The sequence below is a fragment of the Taeniopygia guttata genome, chromosome 1A, assembly GCF_048771995.1.
Source record: "Taeniopygia guttata chromosome 1A, bTaeGut7.mat, whole genome shotgun sequence".
Classification (NCBI taxonomy): domain Eukaryota; kingdom Metazoa; phylum Chordata; class Aves; order Passeriformes; family Estrildidae; genus Taeniopygia; species Taeniopygia guttata.
The window spans coordinates 14,194,015-14,219,349 of record NC_133025.1 but is presented as its reverse complement, the minus strand read 5'-3'; the positions used below and the strand labels follow the sequence as shown (position 1 = coordinate 14,219,349).

General features: G+C 45.9%; 2 protein-coding genes and 1 long non-coding RNA gene across 5 annotated transcripts in view; 2 read left to right on the top strand and 1 right to left on the bottom strand.

Moving 5' to 3' along the window:
• Positions 1 to 3,271, top strand: part of LAMB4 (laminin subunit beta 4) — a 41,108-nt gene extending 37,837 nt beyond the window's left edge. Inside the window, exons 33-35 of one of the 2 annotated variants that reach the window (XM_072919805.1) lie at positions 226 to 402; positions 1,387 to 1,540; positions 2,892 to 3,271. In XM_072919805.1, coding sequence (XP_072775906.1) covers positions 226 to 402; positions 1,387 to 1,540; positions 2,892 to 3,031 — 471 coding nt within the window. In that variant the 3' untranslated portion in view covers positions 3,032 to 3,271. Of the gene's footprint in view, positions 1 to 225; positions 403 to 1,386; positions 1,568 to 2,891 lie in introns of both variants that reach the window. The other variant, XM_072919799.1, reaches the window with a different exon arrangement.
• Positions 2 to 7,551, bottom strand: LOC140680916 (uncharacterized). Of its 2 annotated transcripts, none has more exons than XR_012052262.1 (4): positions 7,339 to 7,551; positions 6,439 to 6,533; positions 5,792 to 5,970; positions 2 to 4,234 (listed from the first exon to the last, which is right to left on the bottom strand). It is a non-coding gene; the product is annotated as an uncharacterized lncRNA (long non-coding RNA). The 2 variants fall into 2 exon arrangements; XR_012052261.1 differs by lacking the exon at positions 7,339 to 7,551 and adding an exon at positions 7,048 to 7,125.
• Positions 7,552 to 7,619: 68 nt separating this feature from the next.
• LAMB1 (laminin subunit beta 1) overlaps positions 7,620 to 25,335 on the top strand; it is a 42,352-nt gene continuing 24,636 nt past the window's right edge. The window contains exons 1-14 of the mRNA XM_030292018.4: positions 7,620 to 7,807; positions 7,971 to 8,140; positions 10,423 to 10,558; positions 12,441 to 12,514; positions 14,334 to 14,522; positions 14,620 to 14,683; positions 16,217 to 16,419; positions 17,697 to 17,817; positions 17,970 to 18,158; positions 18,408 to 18,587; positions 18,997 to 19,109; positions 19,939 to 20,018; positions 22,516 to 22,651; positions 24,700 to 24,858. Coding sequence (XP_030147878.4) covers positions 7,771 to 7,807; positions 7,971 to 8,140; positions 10,423 to 10,558; positions 12,441 to 12,514; positions 14,334 to 14,522; positions 14,620 to 14,683; positions 16,217 to 16,419; positions 17,697 to 17,817; positions 17,970 to 18,158; positions 18,408 to 18,587; positions 18,997 to 19,109; positions 19,939 to 20,018; positions 22,516 to 22,651; positions 24,700 to 24,858 — 1,851 coding nt within the window. The 5' untranslated portion in view covers positions 7,620 to 7,770. The remainder of the gene's footprint in view (positions 7,808 to 7,970; positions 8,141 to 10,422; positions 10,559 to 12,440; positions 12,515 to 14,333; positions 14,523 to 14,619; positions 14,684 to 16,216; positions 16,420 to 17,696; positions 17,818 to 17,969; positions 18,159 to 18,407; positions 18,588 to 18,996; positions 19,110 to 19,938; positions 20,019 to 22,515; positions 22,652 to 24,699; positions 24,859 to 25,335) is intronic.

The window sequence follows — 25,335 nt, the reverse complement described above, 5'->3', positions numbered from 1 at the left end:
CTTGCTGCAAATATTTTAATTTATTTGTTAGATTTATTAGAAAGAGATACTTCACTCTGAAGTTTTCTTAAGATAAATAAACAAAACCAGAATGTGGCACAGATATGACACCAATTCCATACTGCTTAAGTGTCTCTTAATCCATGGACAGTCCCTCATTACCATGTGCCACAAGCTGGATGGACGTTGCATAAGAAATCACAGCCTTCAATTGCTCTGTTTTAGGCTGAGAACCAAGTGAACAAGACAAACAATAAACTAAATGACTTGTCAGCTAAACAGACTGAGATGGAAGATGAAAGTGCCACATGGCAGGCAAAAACGCTGATGAACAAGAATCAAGCTACAAAGGCAAGAGCAGAGGCAGAAGCAGCTCATAAGCAAGCCCAGAAAACTGATAATGTAAGCCCTTCTGTCACATGTTAAGGGAAAAAAACCTCCTCCATGCTTAATAGAATTTTTGCTTCAGAAGCATTGCCGTGCTGTCATCAAAACTTAATATTTTCTTTATGCCATGCAGTGTAAAATGCCATGGTTAAGAAGAATTTGTGTTTTACTTTAAGGTTTCTGGCATATACTTCTGTTTGCTTGAATGACAGAAAACATACACATTTCTCTGGCTACTTCATGACATTTTTTTCTTGCACTGTGTATAAGACTTGTAGTCACCATGGGCACTAATAAACACAACAGAACAAATCACAAAACCAGATATTAAAATATCTAAGTGATGGAAGCACCCTGACAATTCATCCTGTGTCATTCTCCTTTGGCGAAAATTGCTGTGGGAGTTACTTGGAGTTTCTGATTGGCTTAGTGCCTTCCAGTAGTTCAGTTTTTTGAAAATGCAGCCAGAAATTTGCTAAAATGGCAAGAACCAAGTACCCTCAGCACAAGCTTGGAATATGGCCATACTTCCAAGTTACAAGAACCGTAGGCAAAATCTAAACTACAGCCTTAACAGCAACCAAGATCAGCAGGGAACAGATTAGCCAGTAAATGTTTCTGCAATTGAAAATGTAAAACCCCCAATGTTGCTACAGATAATTCATTAAATTTGAATTAAGCCTCATGGTAAAATGAAACTTACAGAAAAGCCCTATCAACAGAAGCAAAAGCAGCATAAACTTAAATAATATTTTCTTTATATCCTTGCCTCTTCCTCTCCTTTAGATTACTCCACTGGCAGTTTGTTTTAATTGATTTCTATCATGTTTTACAAAGCATTTTTCAATGTCTACAAATTAAGGATCTATTTTTTAATATTTAAGAGAATGAGAAATATAAACTTTGGTTCAAAGAGGATGTTAAAAAAAGTATTATAACTTCCTTGTGTACACCAGATTAATTATGAGATGCCTTTTAAGTAATGACATTTTGTTACAGGAATTTACTGATGTTAAAACAAAGTACACCATTCTTCAAGAAAAGCTAAAATCCCAAGGACCTCCAAAAGTAACACTAGAAAAAGTGAAGCAGTTGAAAGAAGAAGCAGAAAAACTGGCTGAAGAGACTGAAAAGAAGATAAAAAGAATAACAGGTGATGTTCTCACTTCCACAGTGAGTGGTAAGCACTGTGTAGTCATGGCTGAAGTCCTTGCCCACAGACACTAACACACTAAGTTCACTCAAAGTTAGGTTTAAAACTATTTACCTGGTGAAAATCCCTGCCTGAAGCTACTAATTATAAAAGTAGTTGAACTGATTTGGCTTATGTACTTTTTCTGATTTAAATACATTGCTGTAAGCAAAGGTTAAGATCTGTCCACACAGGGACCTGCAGAGATTTTTTTCAGTTTAAAAACAGGGCAAGTGCAAAACCTGTATAAAACCTGCAGACTTAGCTGGAGGCCCTTGTTTATGCCTTTGCATTGGGCACTTGGACCTTCGATCCTTCCTCTAGGCTCAGTCTTTCCCCACATCACCCAGGGGAGGCCGTGTCTGACAGAGCTCTAGGGCAGCTGTTTCCCATCGGTCCACATGTGTTCCCCTTCAGGCATTGTCTCTGAGCAATGGCAGAACAAACCAGCTACAACTACCAGCTTGTGGAGACCCAAGCTGACGTGCCCTGAAGGGGCCATGCCTGTCAGGCAGAGGGGTCACGGGCACTGGAGACCGTGGCTGCTGTGGCTGTACTGGCACTGCTGCTCACATAGGCTCAGAGGGTTACCAAAAAGGAAGAGCACATCTCATGTCCCTGCACACAGGAAACCCAATTCTCCTTGTAGTCAAGGTCTGGGCATTCCCACTGGGAACCCTTAGGCCAAGGGTCCTCCCAGGCTAAATATCAGAAAATACCATGTAACATCAGCAAACTGAAGCAGAAACTCTATCCCAGGAGAAGACTCTTCAGGACTGCACGACTATTCAGGATCCAAATAAATATTTTGAGCACCTACCTTGAGGAAAGGCATTAAGATAATCCAAGTCACTCCAAATGCCTGGACAATAAGGACATTAGAAACAGGCAGTGAATGCCATGTTTTCAACTCTTTACCAATATGCTTACATTGGTGTAGCTTCATAGGAACCATCAGAAAACAGTTACACAAGTGAGGGAGAACTAAACCCATCACATCCAAATTGTCTAGGCTTTACACAGACACACTGTTCCTCCAAGTTTCCATTTAAACCACATCCTTTAAGAGCTCCATGTCCTGTCCCATCCTAACTGATGGACAAAAGCACATGCTGAGAAATTAATTTCTTCAAGGCTATCATGATCCTCTTGCTATCCAGAAGCCAGACTTTTCCCTCCAGTTGCATATGAACCATTCCCCATTCAAAATGGGCTTATTGCCTCTAAAGTTCATGGGGAAAAAATGCTGCTAATCCCTAGATTTTACTTACACAACAAACGTGAGCATCATTGCATGTCTCTGCTCTTCCAGATTTGGAGAAGAAGCTTCAGGAACTGAATCAAACCAAACAAGATAAGGCAGAGCAACTGAGACAACTAGAGGAACAAGTGATAGCCATTAAAAATGAAATTATGGAGCAGGAAAGCAAGTATGCAACATGCAAGAGTTAGGGTCTGAACAGACCATCAGGTAAAATGAAGCTGAAATCACCATGATTACCACTTCCTGAGAATTCTGGCACAGGCCACTCTCCTCTGGAAATATGTCTGAAGTGGCCTAGCAAATAATGTAATTTTATCTTTTTTTCGTTTTCTTCTTTTGTCCAGTTGAATTTATATGGAAATAGGAAATGTTTTGTAATAAACCATCTGATTTAGTAATCAGGTGTAGTCTTTGAGGGAGATGTACAATATACTCCTGTGCACAGCTTCTTGTGGTGGGAGGGTTGGAAATGCAAAGGGAGGATTGCTCAGAGAGCTGCTGGTAGCTGTCTCAAAGACAGACTCCCAACACCCAGTGTCTTCTGCCAACCCCTAAAAGCCGTGGTTGTGCCATGACCCTGCGAGGGGCTGCCCAGACTCGGATGGGGCAGATGAAACCCTGCAGGCTCCCGCAGCCAGCAGCACACCCGGGCACTATCCCTGCTCCAGCCGCATCTCTTCACTGAAGCAGAGGAGGGTTCCCTCACCAGGAGCCCTGACCTGGGTGAGGAGCTCCCTGGGAACGCGGCGGGCAGCAGCTCCAGGCAGGTCCAGGCGACAGAGCCCATTCCCCGGTGCCCGCTGGATGGCAGTGCTCGGATGCTGAACGCCGAAAGCAACTTCAACATCTTTTCCCCGGCTGTGGCGCTCCTGCAGCGCCCGTTTTCCTTATGCTTATAAGGGGTTTCACACGGTTTTCATTAATGTAACCAGCAAATGGAGAATAACTCCAGCTCTTAGGTTTAAGCTGTGAGTCTAAAGGGCTAGAAATGTTGAAAAACAGTTTCTCCAGCTCTTCTCCCAAAATGCAGCACTTCACAGAAGTCAGGGCTCACTCAACAATTTCTTTTTGCCATCAGGAACACATAAATTGGCCTAAATTTTAGGCTGTAATTATTTTTTAATATATTAATAAAGAAGGAATTTGTGGTTAAGCAACTGTTATAGACATGCCAGAGTTTGACTGAAGTGAGCTGTGCCTCAGTTTCAAACTCCCACCCTTGGTATACAAACTCCTGCAGGTCGCAGAGCAGACTAATTATGGGTCTTCCTCAGTCAAAACCAGTCGTGTCATTCCTGGCTGGACTGCCCCACAGCGAGGGACTTCATAGTATGGCGCTGCTTCAGAGCTTGGACGCAGCCCAGACCACATCTGCAAAACTCAGGAACGCCCTGCGGGAACACAGGGCTCTTAACACTTACCCATGCCAGCAGCACCCGTGAAACAATCCTTATCGATATAACGGAGATAAACATTGCATAGTTATCACCCTGTGTTTACAAGAGCTAAAGTAGCATTGGTATGTGCTGGGGGCTTGGGTGGGAATTGCTGGCAGATGAGATTTCAGAGATACTCTAACTCAAACCAGCTGCGCTCCAGGGCAATGAGCAACATGCATTACACTGTAACACATTCTATTGTGAAAATAATGGAATCAAATTATAATTTTGATATAATCTAACAAAGCCACCTGAATGCAGGAATGCATGGAATTTGTGGGTTAGCTTCTGAATTTTAGCACTTTAGAAGAAGTGAGGTGTGAGGCTTCTTTCTAAGTTACTAGGCTGTAATCAGATGATTGTATTTAGGTTGACTCTGGCATAATGAAATCAAACATCTCTATTTTACTCCGAGCACATACCAAGCTGCTCACATGCAGGTCTCTAGGTAATGAAGGATTTCCTGCAAGTTTCAATGCAACCCTGCTGGACTGCAGCTGGAAGAGGCAAACTGAAGCTCTTTGACAGAAATTCCCAATTGCATATAAACCAAAATTATTTTGTTCATATAAAAATAGGCTTTAAAAATCTGAATTCACAAGCAAAAAGTTGAAAGAGAGCTTCCTCCTAAAATCCACTGTTGACTGAGAATTGCTGTATGGCTTTCCACAAGCTGCGTGGATAAGAAATCTGTAAACACAAGGCAGTCAAACAGGCCTGGAGAGGAGATGTATCCATGGGGGGAAACAGAAATCACTAAAAAGAAAGCGGAAGCAGGAAGAAGAAATTCAGCACAAAGTCTAACCTCCGCTCCCTGCCTCCAAGCATGCTCAGACACACAAAGAAAGTAGATCCGACGGGACCAGTGGCCACAGAATTCCAAATCCATCCTGTGACAGCTTCAGAAGTTTACAACTGTGCAGCATTTCCCACTGGAAGTGACGAAAAAAACTTTCAAAGTGTTTTTCAAAGTTAATTTGTGGGGAAAATGCTGTCTCTAGATAAAAAATACCTATTTGTGGTTCCCCCTGGACCTCCTCCTTGAGGGCAAAATTGGCTTCAGAGAACTGTTTCTTAAAAAAATAACTGAAATAAATTTCCTGCTGTAGAGCATTTTTACTTTAATGCCATTAATCAAAATGCAAACAACACAACCAAACTGACATATAATCAAATATATATTTAATCAAAATCATATCATCAGTTCTGTCTACCAGGCATGCAACCACTGCAGTGTTTTAAGAACATGGGTGATCAAGTGGGTCCCACTGGGGTCAAATTCTGAAATTTTGTTTTTTGAGACTCCCAACCATGCAGGAAATGGATACTCCAGGGCAGTAAAGGTGGTTCACCAACCACAAGGAGAGGGCACAACACGAAACTGAATTTTTATAATTTGAAGAATCAAAATACTCCCACTCACTGTTTGTCTCAAGCACTGCAGAGAGGGAGGGACACAAGATCCCTGTTCCTAATTACTCACACACTGAGTGTGGTGGTTTCCCTTACCTCTGAAAGAATACCACGGTTAGGGGTGATGGTGGCCACCCAAGGCTGTGGCTGTAGCTCCAGCTCAATCCCTGATGTCGCACGGCAGGGTCACCCCCAGGCTGGAACAAAGTGTGTTTTCATGCTCTCTATGCCAAGGCACAAAGGAACCTATAGGGGAGGATAGGACTTCTACAAGGCTATGAAACAGGAAAAAAACCAAAGAAGAAAACTTCAATCAAAGTTGGAAAAAACAGAAAAAGTCCAGGGGCAATGAAACAGTTGCACATGGGGTGATGCTGCTGCACATCTGCCATGGGCCAGAGGAGGCTCTACCAGCAGCAAAGTAAAACATTTGCTGTTAGTGGGGGGACAAAAATGTTTGGTGTACTGAAGCTTAAAAAATATAGCAGGGCTATGAAACTGAATTTGTTTTGTGAATTTAGAAGACCACATTGCAGAAGAAGTTTAGAATATTACAATTCCTGCCCTGTCAGTTTAGAATGATTTAATTTTATGGATCTCTTTAATGAAACAGCTCCACAAGTTCTTTAATTCAGTCTTGGGTTATGTTTCAAACTTGGTGTTTAACCTTTAGGGCAAGTCACTTGGTATCTCTCTGTTTCTGCTTATCCATCTGTAAAATGAGAATGAACATATTTACCTACCTCGGCAGGGTTTGCTGGGCCAGACAGACCATAGCGTGTTTTCATTCTGGCACTGCAAATAGTGAGGGCAAAGTGTTCTTGGGGGACACTGGTACCTGGTAAAGATTTACACAAGTACACGCGTTACACGTGCGCAAGCAAAACCTGGGTATATAAACTCAGACATTTGTCCCAGCCACATCCATCCTTCATACAGACTCCTAGGCATTATTTAACACTAAACGTGTTCCCCGGGTGCTGAGGAAACTCTGCTACCAGCCAATGAAGCCCTCATGTTCCCCAGCAGAGGCCAGGGCACTGATGTGAGAGGCTGGGGCGCAGGGGCAGCTCCAGCACAGTCATTCATTCCCTGCAGCTGCCCCAGTGCCCCTGGGAAGGCAACAGCGCCGTGTGCTCCCAGCGAATGCCACACATCCTGGCAGTGGCTTTGCTGGCCTTGCTGGGCCTCTGCCTGGGCCAGACCTGACCATGTATGGCAGCCACCATCCCCAGGAACGGCACTCCTGAGCCACGTGTGCTGGCACCACAGCACCAGGCAGAGAGCGGCTACCAAACCTTGTGTGTAACAGTTGCCAACTCACTGGTTCTTTGCTGGGATTTGGGCCTTACCACACAAGTATGCACCACTGTCCGTCCATCCATCCATCCATCCATCCATCCATCCATCCATCCATCCATCCATCCATCCATCCATCCATCCATCCATCCATCCATCCATCCATCCATCCATCCTTTCTTGCAGGGGCCCAGCTCCATCCACGTACCGGCAAAAGGCATAATTAGGTGAATAACCCCATTCCCTTTGCTTCTCCACTGACAGGAGCAGGGAGGGGGACACCCGATTGGTAATTCCCCCCCCCCCCCCCCCCCGCCATCTGCCACCCCCTTCGATTATCGCACCCTGCCCAGAGCCCGCTCCCGACGCTGGAAAGAGCACAGCCTGCGGGCCGGGGGGCTGGAGTCCCCGGTCCCGCGCTCGGGGCTCCCTGGCTACAGCGGGACAGGACTTCTCCTTTCCTACCACCCCGACTGAGCCGCCCTTCCTCGACGGCTGCGCTCCCTGCCCCGGCTAAGGGCCGGGCTGCCCCAGGGCGGGGGGCCGGGCGGGAGGGGCTCGGCCCGGCCCCGCGGATGCAGAGGGGCGGAGGAGGAGGAGGAGGAGAAGAAGGAGGGGAGGAGGGCCGGGGGGCACCCGGCGGCGCGGGGCCGCAGTCGGGAACGGCGGCGCCTGCGTGGAGCGGCCGGAGCCGCGGCTTTCAGCGGCGCGTGGAGGGGCAGCCGCGTCCCGTCCCGTCCCGTCCCGTCGTGTCCCGTCCCGTCCCGCCGGCTGCCATGGGCCGCCTCCCGCTGTACCTCTGCTGCTGCCTCGGTAACTCCCGCTCCGCTCCGGCCGCTGTCGGGGCACGGCGGGCTGGGCGCGCCTCTGCAGCGCCCGCAGGGGCGGCTCGGGGCGCCCAGCCCGGTCGCGCTCCCGCTTCCCTCTCTCACCCTCTGTCCCCCTCTGTCCCCCTCTCTCCTCCGCGGCCGCGCAGCGCTGTGGCCCGCGGCGGCACAGGAGCCCGAGTACAGCTATGGCTGCGCCGAGGGCAGCTGCTACCCCGCCACCGGCGACCTGCTCATCGGCCGCGCCGCCCGCCTCTCCGCCTCCTCCACTTGCGGCCTCCGCCAGCCCGAGCCCTATTGCATCGTCAGCCACCTCCAGGTGAGCGCCGGCCGCGGGGGCAGCGCTCCCGGGCACCGCGCCGGCCGCCGCGCCGGTACCGGCGCTGGGGCGGGCATCGGGGTGGGAGGTGCGGGCAGCGGTGCCCGCGGGACCGCACCGTGCCCCGTGCGGGACCGCACCGTGCCCCGTGCGGGACCGCACCGTGCCCCGTGCGGGATCGCCCCGTGCCCCGTGCGGGACCCCGCGCCCTGAGTCCCGGGAATCCCCCTCGGCTTTCGGCTCCGACCCCCCTTTCCTGATGGAGGCCAATAAAGAAGAATGTGCTGCAGTAAGTTCAATTAATGCTTTATTCCCCGGCTCGCTCGGAGCCGTCTAGACAGCTTCCTAAAGGAGAGTGGGCTATAGGGCCCGGCAATGTTTTGTCCACAGTCCCCGTAATGTAATTATATGTGTACGGTCCCGGAGTGAAAGGATGCGAATGAGGTTGTCTCAGCACATCTGGTGAGCTGTTGCTTTTTAAAGCCAGAAGCAGCTCACCAAACTTAAAATCTCTGAGAGAGAAGGGATGGTGCAGAAGAATACCAGTTATACGTGGAGCACTGTTGAACTGAAAGTAAAGGGATAATCTCCGGACCAATTACTGTGGAGACAATAGGGCCGGATTCTGGCACTTGGAAGGAAAACCACAGGAAGCAGGAGAGGCTGTAGCACTTGACTCATTTGTGCCCTGAAGTTACCAAATCTCCCTTCATCCTTCCCCCACCTTTAGTTTTACTGTATAAGTTCTGTCTAATAGAGTTAATACTTTATTGGCGTGGGATTTAGCTTCACTGAACATTTTCATGTATGGTGGGATTGACTTTAACAACATAAAGCATCTCTGGTAGAACAAAATTACAAAGGTGCTTTGTTACATTTTCTTGTCTCAAAAAATGTTGAAGTGCCGTTGTAAAAAGCATCACTTCAGAAGTTCTCATGTGCCCATATTCCTGGTCTCCCAGCCCCGGTTCAGCATTTGGATGTCCCTGGTTATTGTGAACCACAGTGTGTGGTATTGAAGAAATCGTGGAATTTGCCAGTATCCTCTTAGTAACATGGGGCATGGCCGCACTGAGTGCTTGGCAGAATTAGGTCTTCTAGGATTCAGTTTTGGTCAGAGAAGGAGCAAGTTGCAGCATGAAGTGCAGGGGGAAAGAAGCCTGGAGCTGACAGTAGGGAATGTCTTCCCTGGGACCCCTGCCCTTGCCATTCTTTCTGCTGGAGGAGTGTTCGAGGACTCGTGGGAGGTGAAGCCCTGAGCTTGGGAGGAGCAACTGAAGCCAGAACTGGTGAAATGGAAAACCTGTGTGGTGCAGACCTGACAGCTGTCACGTTCTTGGCTGATAAAGAATGGCATTTGTCTCCATAAATGTGCTGGAGGAACGAAGCCTGTGTAGCTTTTGGCGGGGATGAGTTGTTGGTGTGCTGGGGCTCCTTCACTGCCATTCAATGAGCTCTGCTCCCTCATCTGCTTCCTTCCGATGGTCTGGGCAGGAACACTGCCTTTTGGTTCAGTTTGCACCCTACCTTGCAAGCAGACAGTGGTGGTTTTAGGCAGAAGGACAATGCAAAATAGTACTGTTTGTAGTAATAGCCATGATGGGGTTTTGTCCCCTGGTGAAGAAGCTTCCGGCTTTCCCAAGCAGCACATCCCGGGCATGTTCTGAGCTGGTTTTTCTTGGGCAGTCCTTGTAATGTGTGCAAATGGACCTTATGTACACAGTTTGGGGTTGCAATACCAGCTGAAGACACAGGGTTTGGGTAGGAGTTTGACAGGCTAAATTCAGAGAAAAGGGCTAAATCACAGAGGGTCCCTTGATGTGCACTGCGCCTCATGGGAGGTATCGCTAATGCAGGCAACGTGCATCTCCAAGCCAGCTTCCAAAAGCCACAATTATTTCACACAAGTTGTTAAGATGCAGTTTTGCACGCTTGCATTTTTACAGAAGCAATTCAGCAATTTTCTGTAGATGTTGCCACTGGTTTTGAATTCTGCTGGAGAATATGTGCGCTGGAAGAGATTTCCTGAAACTGCAATTTTCCTTGAAAACATGCTTCCCCTAGAAATGAGGTTTATGGAATTCCGGGCATATTTTCCATTTGGTAATTTGCATTAATTCATAGGGGTAAAAACACTTAGCATTTCAACAAAAAAAAATCTTTGATGACTCCTGCGGGCAAAATGAGTGGAATGTGATATGGATGGAAAATACTCTTATCTGCAGGAAGCAACTATTGCCCCATGGATAAAATCAGTAATGCTGATTATCGTGTTGTTCCAGGAGGACAAAAAATGTTTCATATGTGATTCGGAGGATCCCTTCCACGATACTCTCAATCCCGACAGTCATCGCATTGAAAATGTCGTCACCACATTCGCTCCAAATCGCCTGAAGCTCTGGTGGCAGTCGGAAAATGGTATGCGGTTTGTCCGGAGCAATTTCCGGGACTGGGAGCTGTTTTCCCTCCTTTTGTTTAAGGGTACCTGTGGGTTTGTTCTTATCTCTGGCCTGCTGATTACTGCCCTGTGAAGGATCATGCTGTGTGAGGAGCCATGAGTAAAACCGGCTGCTTTTGTGTGCCCTGGAGCGGTCCTTAATCTGCAACAAAACCCCTCGAGTCCTCCAGGAGTGCTGGAAACAGCCGTACAAGCACTCTGCAAAAATCCTTTCCTAAAGAGAAGAGTTTCCCACGCTGGCCTCAGATCTCCCTCATATTTGGGCAGCAAGAGCAGAGCAGCCTTCCAGGAGTAAATATCCCAGGGCTTCCCCACGCCAAGGGCTGGAGGCTGTGGAAGGAGGGGGTTTGGGCGCAGAGCTGGCTCTTGCCCTGCCTGCAGACCTCCAATTTCCTTTTCCTACCCCAGGACAGTAAAGCCACGGATATCTCTTACCCTACAAGCTGCCTTCTCCCTCCTGAGCTCCCTGAATTTCTGTACCATTTGCCAAACAATAAAATGAACTGCAGAAACAAGCCAGCTCGTTAAAAACAAAAATTGCATATTAGTTTGGTAGGGTTTTTGTTTTTTCTTTTAATCCTTCCTCTGCCTGTTTTACTTTTCTGGTTATGCTTTTGGCATGCCTTCATACACAAAGGCAGCGAGGGTTTCTCAAACAGCAGTCTTGAAACCTTTAATCCAGCTGGACAGGGTGGGATTTCTGCAAATGTATTGGCAGTAGTTGCCTTATTGTATATGAAAACAGAAAAGAGGTAATATTTGTAACAGTTTTGCTGCCTGTTAAAGAAAGATTTTCACTAAATCCTTTTTAACCATTTAGATCAACTGCTTGCCGCCAGCAGTTCTCTTCCAGCATTCCAGATAATTCATGTTTTTTGCAACAGGCTTGGCAGCATTCACACAGAAAAGTTTCTTAGCTCATAAGGTCATGAAAATGTCCTTCAACAATAAAAAACAAATGATTCTTTCTGTCCAATTCATGTTTTCAGGCATACAGCATAAGGGACTATTGCTGCATGCTTCACAGAAGGTTACAGCTGGTCAAAAATTTAAGTGCCTTATTGTTTTATTATTTTCATTTCTTACCCTTTCTCCTCTCTGTAAATCTTGATTTTATTTTTTATTTCTAACTACAGTATAATTAGTATCCAGCTGTTTTGAGAGCTCTTTTCACAAGGCAGAATAATATTTCTAGCTGTTTTTCTTCCTTTCTGCATAGAGTCTTTGACCACAGGTTTGGTTACAGCAGTTTGGAAGACCTTTCTCCTCTCACCATTTTCTTAACCCTTGAGGCTGCAAAACAGGGCTGTGATAGTTGCTTTAGGAGTGTCTCAAAACCAGGTTATAAAGGAGCTGTTCTCTGGACAGGAAAGTTCAGAGTGAGGGAAACATGGTGGGGAACACCACCCCCCAGACATCAGTGAGACTGGGGGTATTAGGGCTGCAGAAACTTTTGCTGCTGGGGTGTAGGAGAACAGCCTGCAGCCACCACACAGATCTGGGCTCAGCATCCCCAGCTGGACTGGGGGCTTTGGTGCCAGCACCCAGCTTGTGGTGGTCCCATCCACGCCTCTGTCCCAAAGAGCACTGCAGGCTCACACTCTGGGTGTAGCACGTCTGGCGCTGATCAGGAATCCCATGTGAGATACTCTGCAGCAGGTTCTTGGTGTCTCCCCTTCTACCTCAGGCATGCATTAAACCATCATATTCCTTTTCCAAACAGAGCCATGTGGTAAAGAAAATAGTCTCATGCCAACAGAGTGAAGAGCTTTGGCAAAATTTAGATGTAGAGACTAGCAGGTGTCCTTGTTTGCTAACACCTTCTTTTCTCTGCCCCTGCAGGTTTGGAAAACGTGACTATCCAGCTGGACCTGGAGGCTGAGTTTCATTTCACTCATCTCATTATGACCTTCAAGGTAAGGAAGCCACCCCCGAACCCTAAAACATGAAGAAATGAGAGGTCTCATAGTCTTTCGCATCTATTTGATATTTGGGATTTGGGCTTTGTCTGAGCTGCTTGGCCTGAATTTTTCAGAGCTGCCAGCCATTAACCAGTGCTGAAGTCATGCAGAAAGGCTGAGTTCTAATTTGTCTTTGAACTTCAGTGAAGCTACAGAAGGAGTCATACTGAAGCTGGGTTTTGTGTTGGTGTGTCTCTGGTGGTTGTATTCTAGAAGATTGTTAGCTAAGTGATATAGTAGCAAGGGTTTTTTTCCTGAAAATAGTTGGCCAGCTTTCCTTTGGCAAATGGAAAGGTCTTCAGGAAGAAGGAACATCTGTACACAAAGTGTCTTTGTTTTTTCACAAACAGATGTCTTGGAATGGTAGCTTATGTCCTGTACATTCTAAATGCTCTTCCCATGTGGACAGATTAATCTCTTTATTTTTACGCATCAGCTTTCTAGGACAGCTGGTTCCTCTTTCCTGTGGCAGCAACTAGGGTTTTTCTCCCTGTGCCTTAAGATGGTGGCTGAAGTGGAAGGTGATAATTTCTGCTGAAGCCAGCAGCGAGGGGACCCCAAAAGACCCCTGACACTGCAGCCATTGTGTGCCAGTGCTGGGGCTCGGTCTGCTGTCTGGAGGAAGACTGCAGGGGAAAGATAGTTTTAATGATGTGTTGTGGGCTTTGTGTGGTAGACAGTTGAGCTGCCTTACTTCTGGGTTGCTAAATTTTTTTGTTGGGTGAGATACCAGTTTCTAAGTTGGGTGATATTTTCAGCCAGGAAGCAGTGAGAAAATGTCTTTCCAGCTGTGACTGAAATACTTTTGTGCTTGGCTCTGGGCGGTCCTCCTCTGAATACATAAGGAAGAGATTGTTGGCATTTCTTGGTAGGTACAAGCTAGGGTTAAATAAATATGAAATGCAGCACAAAAATGAAAACATTTTATTTAGGTCAGAGGGATTAAAAATCTTTTTGAAACTTAATTAGTTCGTTGTTCTAGAGTTAAATACATGTAGGTAAGAAGGACACTGGTTTGTGTGAAGCAAATGCAGCCTGCCAGAGTCTGGGCAAGGCCAGCTGGAGGAGGGTCACTGGGGACTGGGGCAGTCAAATGCAGCATGAGTGGATGAAGCTGAACCTCTCAATCTCCATAAAGAAGGTTTTGTAAGGCAGCACAGAGGACAGCTGGCACTGAACTTCAGAGATGCTGCAAAAGGTCAGGTGGTCAGACAAAGAGAGGAAATGCTGGGGCTTCTCTGAGCATCAGAGGTACCTGCTCAGCAGGAACTTCTGGGCATCAGGGCTGGATGGGAAGCACTGCAGTGGCCTCCTGCTCCCTACAGTAGGAGAGAAGGCCCATTAGGTCCTTTGTAAAAGATCAGGTGAAGAGGTACAGCAAGGAAGAAGGCTCTGCTGCTTTCCACAAGCTGTGGGAAAAAAATCTTTTTGTCTCTGTAAAGCCCTACTTTAACCCCCACTTTTCAGAAAGGGTTTGGAATAAAAAAAACTTACAAGTTTTCTTGTTTAAGTGTGTTTAAGCACTTGGCCAGTGGGTGCTATCTTTTGAAGACGGGTAGTCTATGGTTTGATGAGTGTTATTTCATCTGTCTGCCTCTGAGAAGAAAGTGGGATATCATCAGAAAAGTATTTCCAATATTTCCACATATTGGAAATAGTTTGTGCAGGGAGAGAGATTAAAATCCAGACATGTGGACTGCTCACACTAATAAAATTTAATATAAATGCAAATAATAATTAACCAAATGAAATCTTTTGTTTTTCTTACTGTTAGACATTCCGTCCTGCTGCAATGTTGATTGAAAGATCATCTGACTTTGGGCAGACTTGGCACGTTTACAGGTATTTTGCTTATGACTGTGAGAGCTCATTTCCTGGGATTTCAACTGGACCCATGAAGAAAGTGGATGATATAATCTGTGATTCCCGATACTCTGACATTGAACCTTCAACAGAGGGAGAGGTCAGAGACAATTTTTCTAATATGTTTATTGTGTATATAAATTCAGAGTCTCTGATTTTTTGAAGCTGAATCTTTTGTTGTTTGATTTTTCCTCCAGGTAATATATCGTGTTCTAGATCCTGCTTTTCGAATTGAAGATCCATACAGTCCAAGGATTCAGAGTATGTATGCAGTTACCTTTCAGGCTGATTTGAGAGCATTTCAGCACTTACTTGCTTACAAAAGCCAGTAATCCACTAACAAAGTCATGCATTAGCCCCAACAGCAGTTTTGAAGTCATACGAATACCTTTGTGTATGGCTTCTTTTCCTGACTCAGACAGTGATGTGCTGGGAAATAAAGATCAGTGTTGTGAACTCAAGGGATTGCTCTTGCACACTTCTGTGGATTTGGTCCTTTCCTTAATTGATCAGGAATTTATTTTCATTAAAAACTCCCTTTCTCCAAAATACATGAGTTGCCAAGAGAAACCTTGGAATGTGACCCTCTAATTGTACAGTATTCAGAAAACAAATGAAGAGAGCTACAAAGGTACTTACTTCATTGTGCATTTCCAGCTAAAATCAATGGGGTCGTGTTTTGTTTTTCAGAACAAAGTCATGACTTTGGAACATTTGACTTTGGTAGCACTGCATGGCTGGACCACTCAGATGTGGTCATAAACTACGATTTAGTTGTGCTGTAGTGTTCGTGCAATCCAGATTAATGGTCATGGCAATCCATGAATGCAGAGGCAGAGACATCTGTTGCTCAGAGAGTTCTGTTCTCTGGCTTATAGAGAAACCTTGTGGGGTATTTGGCCTGAGGGAGCTGCAGTGCTTGGCCTTAACCTGACCTCTGATTTAATATGCATTCTCAGGTTGGGTTCATGTCCCTCAGTGTAAAGCTACCTGGAGTAAAAGGAAATATGTGAAGTAGAGGAGTGTCTGCTCGTTGCTATGAGTTTAATGTTGTTTTTTTTTTCTTTACTTAACATTTTAAAGGAGAAACTGCTTTCGTAGGCTTGAAGTGCTTTGTCAACCCTAGTTCAAGGTTCTAAGAAATTCCATAGGATTCACAATATCAAAGTAGACATGTGGTTCACAATATCAAAGTAGACATGTGGATGGTATTAATTACTGCAATATTGTATTCCCGTGACTTATTCGTTAAGAAATTCTTTGTATGTGGTCAGTGATGGGGTGTTACTTCTTACCACAAAATGTGACTAATTACATTTTCTAGGAAAGTTGGGCGTGTACAAAAGAATTATTTGTCTTTGCTTCCAGCTAAGACTTTTCCAAAATTCTCATAACTCTAATGGCTCCTGGTCCACTTGGCAGCAGTTGCTTCATATCAAGTCCTTACCCAGCCTACATTTTAAAACCCCAAAGAATCAGTGTCCTTTAGATAGCTTTTCTCCTTGCCCTTTAATGTTTGTGTATGTGCCTGTGCATGTCTATATTAAAATAGACCATTATTTTAAATTGTGCTTAAACTTACTTACACAGTTATCAACTTGTAGTAAAATAATGCAATTTTTTTTTATTAATTTGGAGAGTGATGTGTAGATGCTGAAATTAAATCTGATCTAATCTGCCCATAGGAAGCATGCTTAGGAAGTCACTCCTGGCTTCCTCCCATTCAAAATATTATCTGGTAAATAATTCCAAAAGAGGCTTGCTGGTTAGGTATTTTGTGTGTGTCCCCTGCAGACCTATTAAAGATCACAAATCTGAGAGTCAAATTCGTCAAGCTGCACACGCTGGGAGATAACCTCTTGGACTCCAGGATGGAGATCCGAGAGAAGTACTATTATGCCATCTACGACATGGTGGTTCGTGGGAACTGCTTCTGCTACGGACACGCCAGTGAGTGTGCGCCGGTGGAGGGCTTGGATGAGGAAGTGGAAGGAATGGTAAATATTCACACTTTCCTGCATATAAGTCTTCTTGTCTGTGCCTCTTTTAAGTGATTTGAACAAAAATGTAAAGATGGCACTCTGTCCCTCACTTCTGCACTCTTGATTTTCAAACAACAAAACTGTTACAATTATTCCTCCTTGGCAAACATATCTGTCATCATTGGTATTAATCAAACACATAGATTAGGTGATAATTGTTTTAAAATTCCTTTTCTGATTATGTTAAAGAGCTGATGAAATTGAAAGGTAGGAATGAAGAAAGGGAGAGTAACCTTATTAGGTCAGAGACCAATGTATAAGTTGACTTAGTTACCTTAAAATTGAAGTGGAATAGAGGCGTCAAAGGCTGAAACACCTGTGAATCAAACATAACCTGTGTTTATTAGTCATTACCAGCTGAGAAGTCAAGGTTGTAGTCCTAATAAACACAAGCCCTGAAGGAAAACCCTCATTGCCTCCATGGTATGCTGCTGCTCAAGTGCCACATCCCTTCTGGGGTCTGCTTTTCTCCATGGTTTTTGCATGACAAGCCGTACTAGCACCCTGTTAATGGGTGAGTTATTAACTGGTTGGAGATGTGGAAGCATGTGTGACGGTTGTGTGGGTTGTGCAGGGCTGCAGGATGCTGTCGAACCGGGTACACTCCATTGCCTATGTTTGGTCAGTGTCTCCATGCAAGTTTTGCCTTTAGCATCGTGGCTGCAGTGCTGGTAGTCCCAGTGGTCCGTGGGAGCGGCTGTCACACAACCACTCTAGGTCTGCTTTATGCTTGTTCTGTACAGGAGGCAAAGGCAAAGCCTGGGGCTGATGGATAAACGCCATCCAAACTGGCTGTTGGGATGCTCTGAGAACCATGGCAGGGCTGGAAACAGGGCACTGGGCTAGTGACCTGCTGATATAGATGCATGTTAATAGCTAATTAACAGCTAATAAACAGCTAACTTTTAGTTCTAAGAGGCTTCTGTGATTATCTGGGCGGAGCTGTGCTCTCCTTGTTTATTTTGGAAGCATGCATCTAGGCACTAGTTCCAGTAAGGAAAGAAGGACAAATTTGCATTAGGATACCTGGGCAGGTGAAAGACATTCCTATGGCCTTTTATGCCTTTTCTAAATGCAGTTATATGGATTAGAGTCTCCAAAAGTATATATGTCCATTATGTGCTAGCTTTATTTTGCATTCATTGTAGAATAGTTTGGGTTTTTTTCCTTTTTCATTTGTAACAAACTCTTTTATTCATTCTTTTTTTTTCTCCCTTTTTTTTCAATTACAGGTTCATGGTCACTGCATGTGCAGACATAATACCAAAGGATTAAACTGTGAGCAGTGTTTGGATTTCTATCATGACTTACCCTGGCGCCCCGCTGAAGGTCGCAATAGTAATGCATGCAAAAGTGAGTTGAGTAAAATGCAGATTTGGGTGCCATGAACGTTACTTGGGCTTGTGTGTAAAACCCTTCATGTTCTTTGGTTGACACCGGTGTGTCTTTTCTGCAGAGCTGCACTTCCCCCAGGACTCTTACCCTGTTTTCTGTCCTTGTCACAGAGTGCAACTGCAATGGCCACTCCAGCCAGTGCCACTTCGACATGGCTGTGTACATGACGACGGGGAACACCAGCGGGGGAGTGTGCGATGACTGCCAGCACAACACCATGGGACGCAACTGTGAGCAGTGCAAACCCTTCTACTTCCAGCACCCGGAGAGAGACCTGCGGGATCCCGACGTTTGTGAGCGTAAGTGCAGCCCCACTCCACAGGGTGGGAGTGGCCTTGGGATCCCTGAGGAAAAGTGGCTGTCTTGGAGGTCTTGAGTGAGTCTGGCAGGGTTTTGTTTTCTCTTTGAGAATATGGGAACTTACCTGGTCCTTGTGTGTCCAACCCACGCCATGTCAAACACAGCAGCTGAGTTTCAGTAATTCGGTGTGAGACTTGGCCTTTAATTTTGCAGCAGTTAATGAAACACGTGTGATGCTTCCTTCTTAGCTTGCAACTGTGACCCAGCCGGCTCCCAGAATGGTGGGATCTGTGACCGCTACACTGATTTCTCCACCAGCCTCATTGCCGGACAGTGCCGTTGTAAATTATTTGTCGAGGGGGAGCGTTGTGACCTCTGCAAAGAAGGTTTCTATGGCCTGAGTGCCGATGACCCAGTGGGCTGTCAGTGTGAGTAAAAACATATGTTCCTTTATGTGTGATCAAAAGCTCTTTGAGGAGCTGTTAGTGCCAGGAGAAGTTGGTTTGTGGGATGGATTTTTTTTCCTTTTTTTCATGTTTTGGCTAAAGGAAAAGCATTACTGTAGATTTGATGTAGCTTGGAGCCCTTAAAATGCAGTTAATCATTTGATCCTTCTGGTGTATTCAGTGGAAATAGCACAGTCCTCCTTTATTTCTTTTCAATTATTAGTCTCTAGGCCAGAGAAGTTATGCTGGGATGGGTGGTGGGCAAAGAATGAAATAAATTTCTGTAATGGGGAATTCAGGGGAAATTTAATGTATATATTTAAGTTGAACACTATTTAAAATACGTCTCCAGTCCTGCTTTTGACCTGCCTATTTGTATTTCCCAATCTAGCTTGTGCATGTAACCCTCTGGGCACCCACCCCGGGGGGAATCCTTGTGATTCGGAGACAGGAAACTGCTATTGTAAGCGTCTGGTGACAGGAAAGCAGTGCAATCAATGTCTGGCAAGTAGCTCACCGTAAAATAAACTAGGAGACACTGGTGTGAGGGAGGCTGGAGTGTGGGAAGCACGGAGCAAGGTGCTGGCCACTGTCTCTGACTGCCTACTAGCCCATGCCTGACATTCAGGCTGTAAAGGGCACCTTGGTATGTCAGGAGCCATGAAGTGTGCTGTGTTTTGGGGAGCTGGGATGCGTGTCAAGGCAGACAGGAGCATCCAGGCTAATTCCTGGGACCATAAGGAGTGAGACATTAGGGTGCCTGTGGTTGCTCTGAAAATAAGGGATCCTGGGCAGTTCTACTGAAGTCCTTGCTGGGGAGAAAGACAAAATGGTCAGGGAAACTGTTACCAAAAAAATTGCTTTCTAAACAAGCCATTATTTTAGGCAAGGATTATTTCACACACATACATTTCCATTTAGTGTTTATGCTTGCTGGAGTGTTATAGAAACACACTGTCAGATAACTGGACGTGTTTGTACAAACACTAAAGAAGCTCTTATCTAGCAGTGAACTGCATGGAAAAACCAAACAAGTCTGTCTGTCTGTCTATCCAGCAAGCAAGTTACAGAGTAGCGGCCCTGCAAGTGCAGTGCCCTTCACCCACTGCCCCATGTATGGCTCTCTTGCCCTTGAAATGGTCAACAAGGTGGGAGGAGAGCAGGAAGGGAAATGCTGTTGGTGCTTGTAGGGGTAGACCCACAACCAGAGGAGCGGGATCCATGGGTTGTGGGGCAGTCTGGGACAGCTTGTGCTGAGTGTTTAAAAATGTACCTTTGGGTTAGATGGAACTAAGTCTGCCCCAGGTTACAGTGCTGGTGATTTCCCCTGCAGCCCGAGCACTGGGGCCTGAGCAATGACATGGATGGATGTCGGCCATGCGACTGCGACCAGGGAGGAGCACTGAGCAACAAGTGAGTCCAGTTACTCTCCTGTAATCGTTCACCCAGCTTCATGTTTTTGTAACCCCAGCATGCAGGGCTCAGTGTGCTCTGTGGGAGGATGTTTGATATCCATCTTCCTGCTTCAGAAGGTGGTAGATCTTGATTGCAGCAAGGGTGACAGGGGCATCCATGTCTTTTCTGTGCTGAGCAACCTCTGTTTGTGCCACTGGTGCAAGTGAACATTTAAAACTGATTTTAGTGTAGCTCTGTCAGCCAGGGTAGGAACCAGATGTGGACTAAGCTCTTGCCTTGACTGTAACCCAGGGTATGGTCCATGTCAAAGCTTTGCTCTTACAGGATGAAAGCAGGAATTGGGCATGACATGGACAGTGACATGGACAGGCTGGTCTTGCTTTGCTCCCAAATCACCCTTTGGCCAATCTGACTGCCAACTGGTGCTAAGGGAAGCGCACTAGCTGCACAGTACTGCTCTGTTGCCCCAGTGGTGCTGCATGGAGTAGGATGTGGACCTGGAAGTGCTCACTGGGGAGATGGACATTTTTTAGAGACAATTGTAAGTTTTGAATATGCATCCATCAGTATCAGCATGGAAAGTTGTGGCTTAGATGCCCTGTCAGTGGGGTGCTGGGTAGCCAGCCTGCTCCTCTGACCAGAGCAGTTCTCTGTGTGCTAGGTGTGTGCCTATCCCCTGGCTTGTCAACAGCCGCATGTTCTTTTGCTATTTTTTTCCCTCTCCCCTTCCTTCCACAAATCCTTTGAAATGTCAGCTTTTGTCTAAAACCACAGAAGTTTCTCAAGGGGGTCAGAGAACTTTTTCCCACTGAAGCCCATGGGACCACACTGGGGGAGTGTGGAACTCATCTTGGTGTGACTCCCATAGGTCATCACAGCCTACGGACGCCCCATCTGCATCAGGGATTGCCGTGGGAATGTCCCCCGGGCCGGCTCTCCTGTCTGCTCCCGAGTGAATTATTAGCCCTTGGCAGACAGCAGTGTGGATGTTAGGGATTATTTACTCCCCCGTGCTTGCTCCCTGTGCACAGATGGGTTACACCACACAGCTCATAACAGCTCCCCCAGCACAGCTGCTTCCAGGGCTTTGGGGTAACAGCCCAGCCATGGCCCAGCCTGTTTCCCATGCACTGAGCCCGGCGATTGCAAAACCATGTGGGGAGGGGACGTGCAGCATCCTGGCACGGGCAGGCAGCAGCTGTGCTTTCCTCCAGCCACAGGAGGACCACAAAGCCCAGACCTGGCTCCTGACTTTGCTCTCTCACGTGATCGGGAAGGGGGAGCTTTGCTCTCCTTCAGGCTCCTCTCCTCAGCTGCTGAATTGCTGCTTTCTGGCTCCCGCTCAGGATGTGGGATCCTTTGCCACGCCCAAAATTCATCCCTGTGGTGTAACCCAGGTGGTGGAGTTATTGTCTCTCTGAAGGGGAAGCTTCCCTGCTCCTCTTCTGGGACAGCTTAGGCCCTTCTGGCATCTCAAAGTGAACATTTAAGTGAATCTTAAGTGACCTTCAAAAACAGTTTAAGTTAAAAATTACTCTGTCTTGAGGCCTGGGGAGTCTGGAGAATGTTCATGGAAACCAGAGGCATTTACCTTTAGAAAATGTTTCTCAGTCCCACTCAAATTTAAAGAAAGAAGTGCATTTTGGTGGACCAAAAACCTTCATTTCAAGAAGTGTGATTTGGTCTGTGCAAAATTGCAATGTGCTCAAGAGTTCTTTATGATGCAGGGCAGACACTCTAGGGACAATAAAACAGCTGAAGGCAGTTTGGGGATAAAGCTGTATTGAGTAAAGACAATGGCTCATTATGAAAGAAGGGCAAATCTGTGTGTCACTCAGGACGGACCTTCTGGTGATGGCCCTGACTGCCCCGTGTCACTGGTTGTGTCTGTCCTACTCTAAAGCAGCAAGGGATGGTTTTGCCCCTGTGTAGCTGCTGATGGTGACCTGTCTGGATGCTTTGCAGCAAGTGAGAGCAGCTCAGCATCCTGGGGCATGTAGGGTCATGCATGTTCTTGCTCTGCCTGAATCCATACAAACAGATATGCTGACTGTGTGGCTTGCAAGCTTGGAGCCAAAGGCTGCCCTCGGCTTCAGGGCAGGTGTGCCTGTTGGCTATGATGCCTGGTAGCAAGTAAAGCTCCCAGAACTCCTGTGTCCCAGGGAATCACTGCATCCATAGCATGAAATCCTCTTGCCATCCAAACAGGAAACTACTTGTAAACTGCCTACTGGAAATGTTCCTGGTCCATGCTTGCTTCCAGCCTGAGCCTGGATGTTGTTTTGGAGAGTGATAGTTGGGTTGAACCAGGTCTGTACCTGCGACTGTGCTGCCATGTCAGTAGTGCAGGTGGCCCAGCTGCAGAGCCCAAGAGCCTCTCCTATCTGCTGTGTTCAGAAGTGCTTCTCCTCCTGTTTCATTTAAAATGTCACTGCTCCATCACTGTCTCAGCATAGCCAGGATCTGTTGTAAATCCATTGCTCTTCCATTTTAGCTGCTCAAGTGAATCTGGCCAATGTGAATGCCGGCCCCACATGTTTGGACGTCAATGCAACCAGGTGGAGCCTGGCTATTACTTCATTTCACTTGATCATTACATCTATGAGGCGGAGGAAGCCAACTTGGGTCCTGTGAGTAGCAGTTTTAGTGGTCTGGAGTGTCTGGAGAGCTGTGGGAAAGTTGTTCACCAGTTGGTTCTTGGAAGTGTCTTTTATACTCTGCATGTTTTGCAATTAAAATGTAGAAAACACAAAACTGAAATGTATCAGAAAGCCAATAACATGTAGCTTTTCAATCTTAGTAGCAATAAATAAATGGAGTAATTGAGGGGGGAGGAATTGTAATTTTTCTTTTTAAAACAGTTTTTTTGATCATGACTAGACAGTTAGTTTTCTGTCACCATCCCTCTCTGTACCCCACCACATCCATTTCTCCTCTTATCTCAAGAGAGGTGGGACACAGACACTGGCTCTTCTCTTTGGTGCCACTTCACTGGGAGTGAACAAAGCACATGTTTAAGCACATTGCCACCGTTTTTATAGTTTCTGTACATCAGTAACGTATTTTATTAATGACTAAAATCATATTGGTTGTGCAAAAAACTGGTTTTGGAAGTGAGGATGCCTCTAGCTTGTTTTGCCTGCTGGCATGGTACAACAGGGTCTCTGGCTCTTTCTGTTGCTCATTACACAGCCTTGCTTGCAACTCATTAACAGCAGCTAGGTGATTATATCAATCACTTTTGCCTCCAGCAAGGAGACAGGGAGATGGAAATAATGATTTCTCTAAAGCAGTAGATCCTTGCCTGCCTACAATCAGGGCTCTTGGTGCCCTAATTTATTTATTTTGAGCAAAATGCAGCCACTTTGCAGTTTCAGCCAAGGCAGAGGATTTTTTTCTCTCATATAGCTGCAGAAAGGGAAGGCAGCACAGAGCAGAAGTTGTACCACAGCAGAGGGCACATGAGCTGGCACAGGGTTTTTGGTGCATTTGTGTCCACCCAGCTGGAGAGGTGGTATCTGAAGCCCTTCCAAAACTCAGGGATGAAGAAGCCCAGCACAAAAATCTACCCTGCCAAACAAGAGCAAGGGGATGTGCTGCTGGTTTGCCTTCTGAAACCTTGAGAACAAACTTCAAAAACACCAATATTGAAAACCTTTCTCACAAATCTGATGATAGAATAAAACTTCAAATTCCCAGATAGGAGCCCAACACAAGACAAAAATGCAGTGGCACAGAGTTGTAGGGATTGACAGGCAATGCCAAGTCCCTGTGATCCTACAGCTGCATGCCCTTGCTCACATCCTGCCTGCCATCCTTTCTGGGGAGCTCTGATCTTTGTGCAAACCCAAAGGCTAATAACTTACAGCCAGGCTATATTCAAGGAGTGTGAGAATACATGAAGGGACATCCTGAAGTGATACGTATATATGTAGACATTTCCTTGCGTTTTATTCCTTTTCTACTGAAGCAGTTCCTTAGGAATGCACAGGATGTTGTTCTATGGAGAGAACTATTTGTGGATACAGATATATTTGAAGCAGGAAATTTGAGCACCATGTTTCTATTTTGTTACGTTTTTCCTCTTCTTTGCTTTATATAAAAACCAGATAAAAAACCTGACACCCCAGACTGAAAGGGTGACCATGTGTTGATTTGGCTAGGAAATATCTATCAATGATTCAGATCTCTTTTCTTTAATGACACCATCCTCGCTAAAGCCATGATCTGCTTTTCTTTCCAATGTTATTTTGAGCAGTGGTTTGGTTTGAAACAGCCTGGTGTAGTTAGGGAGCAATTAGCACTCAGGTTTGGGTGGTTAAGCACTGCAGTAAATCCTACTGCTACAAGTACGGTGTGGAAATCTGTATGGTGAATGAGATGTCATAGGTCATAGCAAGTTTTTAGATTTAATTCTGCACCATAGCAGAGAAATAAATGAAGAGTTGTGCAGTCTTGTTTTGCTTTCTCTCTCTTGCATTTGTAATGTTGTTAAGTGAAAGAGCATATATGTGTGCACACATATGGATTTAAAAGAGAATTCGTGTTGTCTGGGATGCAAACAGTGGATACTGTAATCCAGAAGTCATCCATCAGCAGAGCCCTGCACTTCATGTACTCCCATGGGACTTCCAAATTTAATGGATCAGTATTGAAATACCTGTTCCCTGTTTTGTAGGGAGTGAACATAATAGAGCGCCAGTACACGCCAGACCGCACACCGTCATGGACAGGCATAGGATTTGTGAGAGTCCCTGAGGGGGCATACCTGGAATTCCATGTTGACAACATCCCTTACTCCATGGAGTATGATGTTCTGATCCGCTATGAGCCACAGGTGGGTCTGTGAGTGTGGGCATTGCTGCCTCCCAGCAGGTGCTGGCTGTCCTGGTGCACAGCTGACATGAGCCTGGCACTTCAAGGAGTCATCAGGGCTCAAAGACAAGGACAGGTGCTCAGTTAAATGTCTGAGATGTGTGAAAATCCAAAATGATGTTGACTATTCGTAGTACTATTTGCTTTAGATTTTGTTTCACTATTGCATTTTTTCAGCACCTGTTTAATGAGCAAATTAAAAAGCAACAAGTCCCATGAGGGTAGATTAGACTATAAATTTGTTACTGGCCAGATCAGATGGGCATTCTGTGCCTTAGGAAGCAAATTGCCCATCTTGGATGTTGAATGTTTGCAGCCAAGAGTTTGCAAGCAGATGGCTTTGATAATTCTCAGAGTGAAGGGAAAGAGAAAAATCCCTCCATCTGCTTGCCTGTTGGCAGCAAATAACTGCAGTGAATACTCATATACAGGACCCAGA